The sequence below is a fragment of the Boleophthalmus pectinirostris genome, unplaced genomic scaffold, assembly GCF_026225935.1.
Source record: "Boleophthalmus pectinirostris isolate CB_2022bp ecotype Guang Dong unplaced genomic scaffold, ASM2622593v1 HiC_scaffold_15, whole genome shotgun sequence".
Lineage (NCBI taxonomy): Eukaryota > Metazoa > Chordata > Actinopteri > Gobiiformes > Gobiidae > Boleophthalmus > Boleophthalmus pectinirostris.
In genome coordinates this window covers 30869704-30884773 of record NW_026571070.1, presented here as the reverse complement: position 1 = coordinate 30884773, position 15070 = coordinate 30869704, and the positions used below count along the sequence as shown (strand labels likewise).

Here is a 15070-nt window from a genome sequence, read left to right as displayed (position 1 = left end):
TCAGAGGCCAGAGCAGAGTTTTGAGGTTACTCTGATGCTTCAAAACAACTAGCATGCTAACCAAGTCCTTCTTGATTCTCAGACAGTAAGTTTTCCTTCACTCGCTTTATGAATTCAGAGTGTCCTAATTTATCGGTGCTTTTCACATTCTCTCGGAGACCGGAGTGGAGTTTTTCTGTCATGTTAATGCTAAAAAACAACTAGCGTGCTAATCAAGCCCTTCCTGATTCACAAACAACCTCGCTTGTCTTCATCCTAAGTATTTATGAGAGCTTTTCACAAGTTTCAGAGGCCAGAGCAGAGTTTTGCGGTTACGCTGGTGCTTCAAAACAACTAGCATGCTAACCGAGCCCTTCCTTATTCTCATACAGCAAGTTTTCTCTCGTTGGTCTTATGAATTCAGAGCGTCCTAATTCTTTATCTGCGCTTATCACAACTCTCAGAGGCCAGAGCGGAAATTGCCATCACGCTAATGCTCAAAACAACTAGCATGCTAATCGAGCCCTTCCTGATTCCCAGACAATGAAAAGATCTAGACAACAATCAGTGGACTTATTTAACAGATAGAAATAATAGAGACAGTACAAAATACCTTTAAATTCAATCAAATCAAAATTACTCAATATGAATAAGTTCGGAATTCATGTTATGATCCTCGTATGACCACAACCACCACCTCAAAACTGACACCAAACTGAGACGAAACTTGGAACTAAATCAGGACTAGACCAGAACTAAAGCAGGATTAGACCAGAACTAAAGCAGGACTAAAAACAAGACCGAACCAAGTCTATACATGAGGTGTGAAAGAAAAGTGTGAAAGAAATCAATGTACCCTTTAAGATGACAGCAAAAACCTTTTCCATTTTCCACACTGCCTTTGCATATGTTTCTGCACTTCCACAATACATCAGATGCCCTTCCCAAATAATCCATACCACATAAAATAGCTAATAGTGCAGTTAGGGTTGTCAAAAGTATGTTGTCAAAAATAGATACTAATCGATGCTAAAACTAGAATTTAATCTACATAATCATTTAAGGGAGTATTGATACAGTATTGGAACAACATTAGCTGGGATGATACTCAAACTTCAAACTTGATTTCAATATTACTGAATAGATTCGATACACAATACCCTCAGTCGTCCAGGTAGAATCCATGGCAAAAGGAGAAATTCAATTTGTCAACTGGACAAAAGTTCTGAACTGAAGAAGCAGCTTGGATGAGCTGCAAAATGTATTCGACCAAAATAAACTTTTGTCCAGTTGGCAAATGAATTTCTCCTTTTGCCATATTCTTACTTTAGTAACATTTTTGGCTACCCTACCACCTCTGTTTCTATGGAGAAGGTTCTGAAGTATGTTTTAAACTTTCTATTTCCATGGAATCATACAGCGGACGTACTTCAGAAAGTTTAACTCTTGGATATCTTTGCCCTCCGTGAAAAAAACAACTTCTAGCTTTCAATCTGTGGAGTAAACCAGTGTAAACCAAACTAAAAACAATAAAGATACAGAGTGAAGTATAAACAGAGTTTTCAGTTGTAATCTGTCTTTCAACACTACTCAGAAACCCTTCTCCAAATCGTGAACCAAACTCCTGATCAAGAGCACCTAGCTGTATCGAAAACCATGGCGACCAACCGTACAAAGTACCCAGGACCCAAACTCGCAAACAAAGGACTTTGTTGCAGTGAAGTATCTTTATTAACCACTCTGCTCCCGGGCGGATAATGAGATTTACAGTAGCCTATAATCTTTCATGGCTCCACACAAGGGCTTCTCGGGCAGGTTATTACACAGGACATGACTACGGTGAAAAGCTTCGTACGGGGGAATACAACCGCTGACCTCGCCACACAAAGCTGGTATTATACTCTGTTTTTCTGTATACAAAATGCTCACAAATCATTCATTCTAATTACAAATATGGGCTTTTTTCATAGCTGATAGCCGATACGCTCTGGTAATAATTTTAAACTGAAATACGGCAGATTTGGACAATTTTACCCAAAGATATACTGTATGATTTGAAATGACTACTAACATAAATATTGTCCATGATTTTACCTCTCTGCATAATTAAAGCATAATAATGAAATATTATTAGACAATCACAATCCTGTTTTACTACGAAACCTTAATGGAAGAGTGTAATCGCATTAAGTTTCTATTGTCGTACTAAAATGTTGAAATTTAAGGACTCATTTTACGTTATAATGTAGTTTCCTCATCACAAACAGACCTGGAGTTGTGTTTTGTTTCATTCACAAACCCTGCATTTTTAGGAGTTCTTCTCTCAAACTGAAAACACTTCTACCTTGTAATGTCATGTGGTAATGATAGGAAGTGCTCCACTGTGTTTTTAAACTCCATTCATCTTCAGAATAATCATTTGGGATTGGCGAGCTCTACTGAAAAAAAGGTGAAAACTAGTAGAGGTTAACTTGAAAACAACACATACACTAGCGGTCAAAAGTTTTAGAACACCCTAATTTTTTCAGTTATTTATTGCGATTCAAGTTGTGCAAGTCCAGTGAAGACCTTGAAATGGTACAAAGGTAAGAACTGAACAGCCAGAGGTTAAAAAAAGATAAAAGAACAAAACACAAGTCCAAGTTCTGCGAAAACTACCTCAGGAAAAAAGAACAATATGGTAAACTTGAAAACATGGAGTGTCCGGCAGCACAGTGTCCAGACTTAAACCCCATCGAGCTGGTTTGAGATGGACAGAAGAGTGAAGCAACCTACAAGTGCCACACATTTATGGAAACTTCTGCAACAGACTTGGGAAGAACTTTCTGAACAATATTTGACTCTATTCTACTGTAAAAAGAATGAATCACGAGGGTGTTCAGCTGTTATATCTGCCATTTTCATCAATTCAAAGTTTAGAATATGTTTTGGTCAACAGTAGACAGTAAAGAGTAAAAAACTGGAAAAAGCGTGGTGTTCTAAAACTTTTAACTGGTAGTGTACATGACATCGCAAGGTGGAACAGAGCATTTTGAGCTTTGGAGATGTAGACACAGTGATAATGCAGGGTTATTCAAACATGTAAATAAAACAAAACACAAGTTGGGGTTTGTTTTTGAGGAGATAACAACATTCTAGCATGACTTAAAGCTCACAATAGAAAATTTTGTGTAATATTGGACCTTTAAACTCTATTTGGGAATATCCAATATGCAAAAAAGTGTAAATTACATCGACAAACCTATATATCAGTCTATCTCTAATCTAAACATTGCTTGCCCTTTAGTACTAACACGAATAATACTTAAAATGACAACAGCCCAGGGAGTCACCGGGTTTACTGCGCCCTGAACCGTGAGCCTGGCTTGCGTCTGTTGAAGACCCAGGGGTGCTGACGTCACCGGCGAGGGCCTGCGGTGCCACCCTCCTGTGATGTGTTTACGCTGTGTGCCGCGGCGGTCTGGTGCCGAGCCCGAACGCAGCCCCATCTGTACGTCTGCTGCACCCACAATGCAGCGCTCCTTACATGAAGAGGACATGTGCTGCACAGACTGCGGGCCGAGTGCAGACAGCAGCACACATGGCAGGGATCACACGCACGCTGGTACACTAGAGGTACGCAGCTCAACAGTTGACTTCACTGGTTACATGAACACAACTCGAAAAAAAAAAAAAAAGCTAACGGGACAACAAGCAAGTCCAAAAGTTCCAGAAATAAAAGAACTGTATGTAAGATTTTGATTTAAAATGTCATAAACATGGCCTAAGAGTGTTCCAAGAAAACAGATTCATTCTTAATTACAAAAACACTAGACATGATGATCAAATTGTTTATTTCGTAATTTGGTGTTTTGGTTCTCAAGATGACTATCCAATCAGAAAGCAGAACGAGCCTCACACAAATCTCTAAATGCAGCTGAAATTGAGTTGGTTTAAACCTAAAATGTCTCTCTCTGATCCGCCTCAGATTTTTAAGTCCCAAAAATGCCGTCACCATCTAAACAAAAGGCATTTCCGATCAAATATTTTGTCATTTTTACCCACAAGCGTTCTCGTGTAAACAGGCCCTAAGAAAATAATTAATGGTTTCAACTTTGTTATCATTTGCGCCACAAAAAAACACTTGAATTTTTAAATTTTGTTTCATTCATCAATACTTCAGTAATTAAATTTTTCCTCTGAGCAAAGACAACTCAGTTTGACTAGTGATTAATGTTTTTTTTTTCTTTTTATAATCCATACACCTGCACTACAATTTTGCTCTCATCACTTTATCTCTTCAATTCTAAAATGCATTCATCTGTAAGTCTTCATGTTGCCTAAAGCCACAGTATGAAACCTTTCAACTTTCTATTCACTACTCTGTTAATGTTCTTATTTCTTTGGAATCAGAAAGATTCATACTGAACCTCTGAATTAGTCGTGCTGCTTTATATTTTTAAACATGTTTCGGTTCCTACTTTTACCAGCAGAGGGCGGCAGACACTAAACCGAATGTTCACCAGGACAGTGATTTGCAAGACCTCAAAGACCAATACTCTGTACTGACTCATTATTTAGACCAGCAAAACATCCCTGACCAAATCCTTTAAAAAACGCAGAGCAACATCAATTTTTCAAACAAAATTTCAATAGATCACTAATCAACATTCAAGGCGCCCCCTCACAAACCCGCGGCCACTCTGCAAAAAGGCCCGAGACGAGACGAGTCAAAATCAAAACAGACGCCCAGCTAAAAGCAAAGCCCACCCATCTCCGCAACACACGGGCGCTGTCTGCCTCCCAGCTGCCCGCACCATTCATAATAAATGAGCTAGCTGGCTACGTCCAAACATAAATAGCTAATTCGTGCGAGGCAGTTGCATTATACCGTCTCAGAGTGTGTCATAAAAAGATGCCTTCTCACACTCACCGAACAGGAGGTGTTTGTGCGACGGGGAAAACAGGAAAGCGTGGAGAATTATCGTCATGTGTTGAGGGGAGAGTGAGGAAAAATATTGTAGCGAATGGATTCTGGTGTGTGGATAGATGAAGGTTGTGTTCTCAAAGTATCAGTGTAGGAGTTTTGCAGGGAAAAGGCTCTATATTAAGCTATTTTTGGATTTATGTTATAATGTTGTTTCCTAATCATATCTGGGGTTGTGCTTTGTTTCATTCACATATGTCACACATGCACACACAAATCCTATGTATTTAGGCAGCCATGTTGAGTTCTTCTGTTTTTAATCTTTGTAAACCTTCACTGAATTCATTTTTTATCATTTCAGCACTGGAATTTGCCTATCTTTACGGAACAAAAGGTAAAATGTACCATGACATCACAAGGTGGAACAGAGCATTTGGATTTTTAAGATTAAGACATTTTTGGAACAAATGTTTTATTATTTTTAGCAGGGTATATTAGGTAAACTAGTTCTTTAGGCAGGTTTATGTGCTTTTGTGGCCATACCAGCTTGTCAAAGCCTGATCCCGTCAGATGTCAGAAGCTAAACAAGGCCGGGCCTGGTTAGTAATTGGATGGGAGACCAGTGGGAAAATCAGGTGTCACAGTAGGGCGCCAGTCGCAAAAAACTGTCGTTGTGTCCTTAGGCAAGACACTTCAACCACATTTCCTAGTATGTGAGTGATGGCGGTGGTCAGAGGGACTGATGGCGCCGATTGGCATGGCAGCCGCTTTTCCGTCAGTCTGTCCCAGGGCAGCTGTGGCTACAATAGCATCTTACCATCACAGGGTGTGGAGAAAAACAATAATGAATCTATAAATGCTCTGTAAAGCGACTTTATGACATATGTCTGTGAAAAGCGCTATATAAATAAAGACTTACTTACTTAAAAGACAAATGAATGAACAAGGATATGGTCACCTCTAGGGATGGGATGAGACATGAGGTCCACGAGAACGAGACAAGACGAGATTGTAACATCATTCCTAATATATAAATTTCACAATTCAGTTTCCAATTTTTTTGATTTCATATTTTTGCTTCCTTTCTAGTACTACTGCTTTTTGGAACTGTAAGAAATGTAACCCGCCAACACGTGACCCTTTTTTTTTTTGTCCAATCGAAATGTAAACACATGGGAGAAAATCTCACAAGATCTTTCTCATGTGTGCTCGAGCTTATGGCAGTTTTATCTCACAAGATCTTGTGACACGAGATCTTCTCCCATTAGTAGTAGCCTCACAGCAAAATTTCTTATTCTTGGCATATTCTAGGCTATTTCTCAGGGTTCCCACAGTCATGGAAATCCTGGAAAAGTTTGTATGAAAGTCATGGAATTTTAGTATCTGTTTCACACAACTACAGTGTTCTGTTAAGCTCTCATTAGTCTATTATGATTATTTCTGAACGTCTGCACCTTTTGTTTAAAAGAGACGACAGTAAATGCACTGACAGGATTTTGATTGTTAAAAAACTACAATCCCAAACCATAAGGTGAGTGGAAAGAGTTATCGTTTCATATTTAGTAGGGATGTAACAATACCCGAAATATTGTGATGTCATATTGTCAAAGTTCTCGTAATAATATTGTGGACCATCACAATATATCAAATTACAAGTCTCTTTGCTTAAATGAAGAATTATGGTACAACAACAGTTAAAAAAAAGACAGAAGGAACTACAAAGGCCATGATCCTTTGCTCCATTTCAGTGCAGACTACAAGAAGAAATAACAGTTCTAACACTTTTAAGTCTTAGTTCTTTGGATTAAGTCTTGTCAAGGCATTTTAAGAGGAAAACGGAGCATATTCACAGTATTGTTAGCCTCCACAAAATATTGCAATAAATATCGTACAGTGAGATTTGGATATTGATACATCCCTAATCGTGAGCCTCCCCACCATATCGTGAGCTTTCCCACGATATCGCAATAAATATCGTACGGTGAGGTTCAAACTGTGACAATATCGTATCATGAGACTTGGATATCGTTACACTAATATTTAGCCCTAAATGTATACTCAATTCTACACATGTAGGGTGCCATAAACTGGAAAAAGTCATGGAAAAGGTTTGAAATTTTGTCAGTGAAAAGTGTGGGAACCCTGAAAATGTTCTGGTCTTGGTAGGTTCTCTCTAGGTACTCTTGTCGCCCTTGTCCTCCAACTGTCTTGCTTCCCTCCATACGCTTAAGCGAAATCTTTCTCACAGCAGCAGAAACTAAGCATCATTTCCATCGCAACTTGCAATTCAGGATTAAATATTACACCATTAGAATGCTTGAAAGTACTCAAAATGGCGCCTATGAACCAAAGACTGAAATCCATGAAGACAGACCCAATATTTCTTCTTGCAAATCCATAATTCTCTCCTCCAATCTCCAACTGTCAGGATCTAAGCGCCGAGGTTTATCCTGTCAACGACTTATTTATTCTGATTTTCCATTTCTTTTCCTTAAACGTATCTATCTGTTTATTAGTATATTATATTTCACCATAGAAACCAAAAGCAGGAAGTGGTCATATTCTTATGGCTAGTCTTGTCTTTACATTGAACTGAACAGTCTTAAGCAAGTATTTCAAAGTACATTACCAGTCAGAACTAGTTTGACGCAGTATTTTTTCCGAGTGGGAGTGGAGCTGAGTGATTGCCTATGGATCAGTGGGGATCTGGGTTTTCGCAGAGACTTACCTGATATCTTACATCCGTACAACTCGAAGCGCAGCGCGATGCCAGTTTCCCAGGTAACGGGCCGGATGCGAAGGTAGCGTGTCAGCGTGGGTCTGGGCAGCATCGTCTTGGCAACGTCAGTGGGGTTGGTGTTGCCTTGGAAAACCTGTACACAAAAATAATAAATAAAAGTTGATTTATTGACGGTTTTGCGGTTAAGACCTTGGTTGGTTGTGAAATCGGTGACAGAGGAACAGGGAGAAAAAGCAACGCGTTTATTTGTGAGAGAGTGAGATTAAGATGCTGCTGAGTTGGAGTGGGGGAAAAAAGGAAAAATCCGAGACTGTTTATCTGCAGAGGATAAATAATTTCCACGACAGTCCCAAAATGGCCTCAGCAGTTCCTCGTCTTTATTTAAACACGCTGCGCTAAGCTTAGGCCTATGATGCTAAACTAGACCAATGCATTTAACATTTTGAAATGTTTCTATGCATAACTAATTAAAAATGTCAATGTTGTCAGTGTTATACGTTATAAGTAAACAAATAATGTACATTTTTCTTTCTTCCGCAAGTATAACAAATTTTCAATATCAGTTGAGCTAAACTGACTGAATTATCTTCACAAAATTCTATAAAATTATTAAAATGAATTAGGTTTATACAACAAGCAAGACCAGTGCATTTGAAAATAATAACAATAATAATAATAAATAAATAAATAAATACATAAATAAATAAACAAAAAATAAATACATAAAATAAACTAAATAAATAAAAAAAATACATGAACAAAAATTAATTAAATAAATATTTAAAAAATCAAAATAAAATTAAAAATAAAATAAATTTTCTTCCCAGACAAATTTCCCATATCATGTCAAGTCAGTAAATACTTTCTTAACATAATAAGACACAATTATTAAAAATCCTCCTTCCGCTATTGCACCCAGGTAAAATAATAATAATAAAAATTTAAAAATAAAATTAAAAAAAGTAAAAAAAAATATATATTTCAGTACTGATAACACTGTACTTTGCCATAAAATATCCAAAACTAAACTCACAAATGCTGAACCTAGTATTTTCAATTCAATTATTTTCAATATTTTCAAGCATTTTAACAACAAATTTTATCTGCCCCCCGTCTGTATTCATTAATATTGTCCCGTGTATGTATATTAATCTATGTAAATAAATGGTAATAGATTGGGCAGTGTTTTCTAAGTAATTATGTAAAATCATCATTATTAGTTACCGATAATGAGAAAACCACAGGGAATCTGCTGTCACGAGTAAATCCGCTGGTCTGACGGACTGACTCTATAAACTACACTGTCAGTATAAGCTTGACCGGATGCCCTTTACCTCTCCTCCCTCTGTGTTATGCTTAAAGGTTACACATGACACTTTACTATAGACATATGCCCACCCGCCCCCCTCAGCTCCACATACACACAAATACCCCCAGACCCCCACCTACCCCTCCATCACTGCCCATTGTGCGTAATACGATCCCAGCGGTCACCTCGCGACCCCCTGACCTCGCGCACTAAGTAGCACCGCCTGGACGTGTGATGATGATGATGATGTGACAGAACTTGACTTTAGCGTTAGTCAACAAGTCTAAAAGTCAAATGCAGGGTAAGTAGAGGCTAAATAGCAATGCAGCTTTTTTTTTTTCCAGTGTGCATTTTAAGGGTTCTGTATTACGCAAAATTGACTCCTGTGAGCTTTAAGTCCTGTTAGAATATTGTTACCTCATCAAAAACATACTTTGAGTTGTGTTTTGTTTTATACACATGTTTGAGTAATCCTGCATTTTTAGACTATTTACATCTCCCAAACTCAAAATGCTTTATTCCACCTTGTTATGTCATTAAGAGTAAATAGTTTTCAAGTTAACAGCTAAGTTTTTACATGTAGTTCAGTAGAAAATGGAAATTCCTTGGGGTGTAACGGTCCACAAAAATCTCTTCCATGCTGACGAAAGTGAGGAAAGGGGCGCGACGGCGCGAGGATTCACGTGGTTCGGAGGGACATAGTCAAGTCGGGGAGCAATTGTTGTCATCCTAACTATAAAGCGCTGCGGGAAACACTGCCACCCCAATAACGGTTAAGTTCCCTCGTGAATATTAAAAAGCCGAGTCTTCCGTGTAGCTGCACATGTAGTGGGGGAATCTAAACACACACAAATTGCGCAAACTCACTCGTGCACAGTTGCACGCCGAACCAAACGTCAGGTACCGAAACAATTTTGGCACAAATACATATGCTGTTACACCCCTAGGATTTCCAGAGCTGAAATCATCCAAATTATTCTAGTGAAGCTTTCTGGAATTTAAAAACACAGTGGAGCACTTCCTGTATTACCATATGACATCACAAGGTGTTTTTTTTTAAGTTTGAGAGAAGAATTCAGCCAAAATATGCTGGATTTATGTGTTAGACATATGTGAATGAAACAAAACACAACTCCAGGTTTGTTTGTGATGAGGTAACAACACTCTAGCACGGCTTAAAGCTCACAGGAGTAAATTTTGCGTAATACGGGACACTTAAAAGGCATATTGAAAAAAATTAAAAAAATAAAATTGCTGCGATTGTGATTATTGTGATTATAACACGGATCAGAAAATAGCCTAATATGGGCTCTTTAATTTTTTTTAAAATAATTTTTTAAAATAAATTCTGGGGGAAAAAAGGGATGTTAAAATAGCATTCATTTAAATATCGAAAATAAAATACATGATTTAAAATTAAAATTGTTGATACATTTAGAGTACCCATTGTCATATTAGATTAACTGTTGTAACTGTAATGAATTCTGACTACAATTTGTTAATTTTGTCCGATCGTATTGAAGCCACATTCGACACTGATCTGAAATCTGAACTTTTAGGCTTATTTACTTTTGTCACCAATAACCACAGTGGCCCATAAACAAAAAAAAACAGTGTAAAAAAGCAGCACCTTGCCATTAGCCAATAGTACCAGTGTTCCCTCGTGTCACCAGGTCCCTAAACGCTATCGAGACCTTTCAGCCGCCAAAGCAAAGTGCCCCTTTTCTTCCCACGCTAAGCTAACGCCGCTAAACTGCAGTCTCAGCATGTCGCAAATGGTGTCCCTCTGTACAAAAGCACTTTAGAAAGGAGGAAAAAAAAACACATGTACAGTGCTCAGTGGAAGCCTTAAAGCTAGCGTTTTACCCAAGGGAGAGTGTTGTTTGGAGGGGACATAAAAGAAGTCAGCCCCGGGGCGCGTGGAGCAACAGCAGAGAGCAGACAGGAGCCGGGCTGGTACACGGTTTCCTCCGGCGAAGTACAAGAACGTGTTTTCTTTTTGGTTTCAATGGCTTTTTCAGGAAATTCAATAGAGCGACGTGTATTAGACTAAATCAAAATGGAGATATGGTTATGCAGGATATTCCAATTAATTTAAAGAAAGGTTCATTTTATCTTGATTCCAGTTTATTTTTTTTTACATCAGGTGCGCAATAATGTAAGAAAAAAATACATAAAAATGACAGAGTTTAGGGAAGTTACTTTACTAACCTGTGTTCTGTTCTATAGGCTATTCAACTGAAAGTGAATTTTAAACCAGCTACCCCATGGTTAGTAAGTGAACATTTAACTAGGATGACCTTATTTACCCGGGACAGTCCTAGTTCTGAGCCCTGTGTCCCCTGTTCCAGCAGATTTATACAAAACCAGTGATTTGTCCCAGTTTTATACAAGAAATGTCCCAGGTGTCCCTATTTTTGACCAATTTGATCTAAACCAGGACTAAACTAAGACTAAACCAGGACTACATCAGGTCTAAACCAGGACTAAAACAGGACTATCACAATTTTTGACTAATCTGATCCCCACCAACAGTAAAGAGGAGCATTAATTGTAATTTGTTTATCCAAAATGCAGAAAACCGCATATGCGAATGATCATAAAGCAGCGTCAGAAGTTCTTCAGATTATGATTGACGTAAGAATGCAAAATGTGTAAAAATGCAGAATTGTGAGAATTCTCTTTTCACAATTTTATTTATACCAAACATCCCAACCCGGGTGTGTCCCCATTTTGAATTTTGAAAATCTGGTCACCCTACACTTAACCCACTTTGCCAACAGTGCTTTATACTAGACAACTGTGTCCACACTATTCAGCTTCCAAACTGGAATTTCTTTTGAACAATGTTTCAACTTTTTCTAGCTGGATTAGATGCTTGTGACATCGGTTTTATTATAACTGTATTTTTTGCAATTTATTATCAGCCAAACAACTTTTTTGATTCTTTTTCACTGTAACCATGATCTTTAAATGGCCTATATAACACAAAATGGAATCTTGTGAAGCTTTAAGTCATGTTAGAATGTGATAACCTCCTCAAAAACAGACCTGGAGTTGTGTTTTGTTTCATTCACACGTTTAAGTAACCCTTTATTATTAGTCTGTCTACATCTTCAAAGTTTGTGATGTCATGAATTGGTAGTTTTCAAGTTAGTGTCTACCTTTTACCTTTTGGTTCAGTAGAGATTGGCAATTCCAGGGCTGAAATCATCCAAATGATTCTAGTGAAGGTGTGTGGAGTTTAAAAACACACTGGAGCACTGTCTGTATTACCACATGACATCACAAGGTGGAACAGAGTATTTTCTGTTTGAGAGAAGAATTTACCCTAAAAATGTAGTTTTCTGTGTTAAATGTGTGAATGAAACAAAACACAACTCCAGGTCTGTTTCTGATAAGGAAACAACATTAGAACAGAGATCAAAAAATAGCCTAATATGGGCCCTTTAAATATTTTTTGTCTGCTGTCTTGCTAGAAATCATAAATAAATAAATTCTGGAAAAATATGCTGTGAAAGTAGTACTCATTCACTTTTAAGTAGTTTGTATGTATGTATTATTATTAGTCAGTTTACATCTTCTAAACTCAAATGCTTTGTTCCACCTTGTGATGTCATTAAGTAAGTAGTGAGTAAATAGTTTTCAAGTTAACAGCTACATTTTTACTTTTATTTCAGTGGAAATTGGCAATTCCAGAGTTGAAATCATCGAAGTGATTCTGAGGTAGTGAAGGTGTATGGAGTTTAAAAACAAAATGGAGCACTTTCTGTATTACCACATGACGGAACAGAGTGTTTTTTTAGTTTGAGAGAAGAATTCAGCCTAAATATGCAGGTTTTGTATGTTAAACAAAACACATGTATCGGTGCAAATTGTCATTTTCATCAACATTATAACCGAGATTAGAAAATCGTGTCATAATGGGCTCTTGAACAAAAACAACACATTTTTTAAAGGATTTCAAGCACCCAAAGAAGTGTTAGCTCTTAACTCTCCCTTGTGATATTTACACTTCTCCAAAACAGTTTCCGACCCTTGAACTTTAGCTTGTTTACCTCCGGATGAACCAACTCACTTTTGTTTGACGCCTTTTGCCAATCAATTCTTCTGGACCATACTTTCCCCTCCTTCCTCCCAGCTGCTCAAACATGACAGCCCCGCTCGTGTATCCTCGCCTTCTTTAAACGCCTATTTGTCAAGTCTTTTGTCATGCTTGCTTCCTATACGGTCTTGAGCTTGACGTAAAACATACGCTAACATTCCAGCGCTAAACCTGCCCCATGGCTACCAACTTCAGGCTTGTGTTCGCTATAAGATCCAACACACGCTACTGCGGCGAGATTAGCATAGCGCGCTAAGTGTATAATCGCGCGTTGGCAAGCAGGGGCCCGTGCGGTAAAGCTGGGTTTTCCCTATACCGTGCGTGGTCCTTGAAGGCAACGTTTACCGCAATGTATATCAAAGGAGACAGCAGAGATGGGCTGTGTAAAGTGTAAACATGTGCCAAGATGGTTTTGGTGAGATCATCTGGCGAAGAATCAAAGACGAGAAGAGTTATTTTTGGTTAGCTGGCAGACATTTTAAATACAGTCGCGGTGGTAAAAACAGATTTTCCTAATTGAGTTTGATAGCGCTAATTGTTTGGCCATAGAAAACATAAAAATAGATTACAGTGAATTATAAGTTTGAGGTTGTGATAATTTGTAGTGCTGTATAAAAAGTCAAATTATTATTTTTTTCAGTTGACCGACTATGAAGACACAATTTTGTATCTAGGCCATGGTTTGTAGATAAGGTGTTCTTTAATTCTTATGAAAAATTTACTTCTGAAGTTAGTTATATTGGCTTGTACTTAAAGAGGGGGTATTACTCTTACTTTTTGGAATGCGTTTGGAGTGGTTTCATGTAGGGTGACCAGATTTTCAAAATAAAAATCTGGTTTGGGTTGGTTGGTAATAATAAAATTGTGAAATGTGTGTGTAATTAGGCAAAATTGTTATGCACTCGGCACAATTGTGAGTCAGTATAGTCACATTTTCTTTGTGTTTTGGTCATTTTTAAGCCGCTTTTCTGTACTTTCTGTTCAGCACAAACACATGTACCGTTACATCCCTAGAAATTCCAGAGCTGAAATCATCCAAATTATTCTAGTGAAGGTTTCTGGAATTTAAAAACAGAGTGTTTTGTTTTGTTTTTAGTTTGAAAGAAGAATTCAGTCTCAATCTGCAGTGTTTAAGTGTTAAATATATGTGAATGAAACAAAATACAACTCCAGGTTTGTGATGAGGAAACTACATTAAAACATGGATCAGAAAATAGCCTAATATGGGCTGTTTAAATATTTTTTGTCTGCTGTCTTGCTAGAATTCATAAACAAATGTATTCTGTATTTTACCTAAACAAATGACAGTATATACCTCTCTTTACTAGCCAGGCTGACGCCACCCAGTGCCTCCACTCAATTTAATTTCTCTCCAGCGACTACGTCAGGAATCGGAATACACTAGATGGTTCGCAAAAACCTTGATAGCGCGAGTTAGGGCGTCAGCCAATCACCGAAAAGCCATACATTCCCAAGATCGATGATATAAAGCTGGAACAAAGAGAATGTTTGGTAAATTTTATCAAGGGGAAAGACGTTATTGTCCTTCTTCCTACGAGATTTGGGAAAAGTTTAATATACCAGTTAGCTCCGTTAGCAGTGCATTACATACGTCACGACCCGTCTACCACTGAGCAAATGAATTCTAATACTGCGAGGTTAGACAGTTTCTACGAAGTGAAACTGACTGATGCACTCTTTACTATTGGGACTGATCAAATTGGTCAAAAATAGGGACATCTGGGACATTTCTTGTATAACTAATCACTGGTTTTGGATAAATTTGTTAAACTGGGACTGTCCAAGGTAAATAGGGACATCTGGTCACCTTAGTTTTATGTCATCCACATGTTTTTGAGTAATCTTGCAACTTCACAAACCTGACGCAATGTGCAGTAGATCATAAGTAAAACTTCTGATCGTGCTAAATGCTAATTGTTTACAGCTATCTGCATGCCATCTTAAAAGCATAAAATGTTAATTCAAACCGTCTTTATAACGGAGTTTACTTGCAAGCAAATCAACCCCAGA

At 37.9% G+C, this 15070-nt stretch overlaps 1 protein-coding gene and 1 pseudogene across 5 annotated transcripts in view; one reads left to right on the top strand and one right to left on the bottom strand.

The window, feature by feature from the left end:
- The window catches only part of nrp1a (neuropilin 1a), a 218962-nt gene that overhangs the window by 41034 nt on the left and 162858 nt on the right, over nucleotides 1–15070 (bottom strand). For all 5 annotated transcript variants that reach the window (XM_020930709.2, XM_055150807.1, XM_055150804.1 and 2 more), the window contains exon 9: nucleotides 7614–7758. In XM_020930709.2, coding sequence (XP_020786368.1) covers nucleotides 7614–7758 — 145 coding nt within the window. The remainder of the gene's footprint in view (nucleotides 1–7613; nucleotides 7759–15070) is intronic.
- On the top strand, nucleotides 5415–5532 carry LOC129408195 (5S ribosomal RNA; annotated as a pseudogene).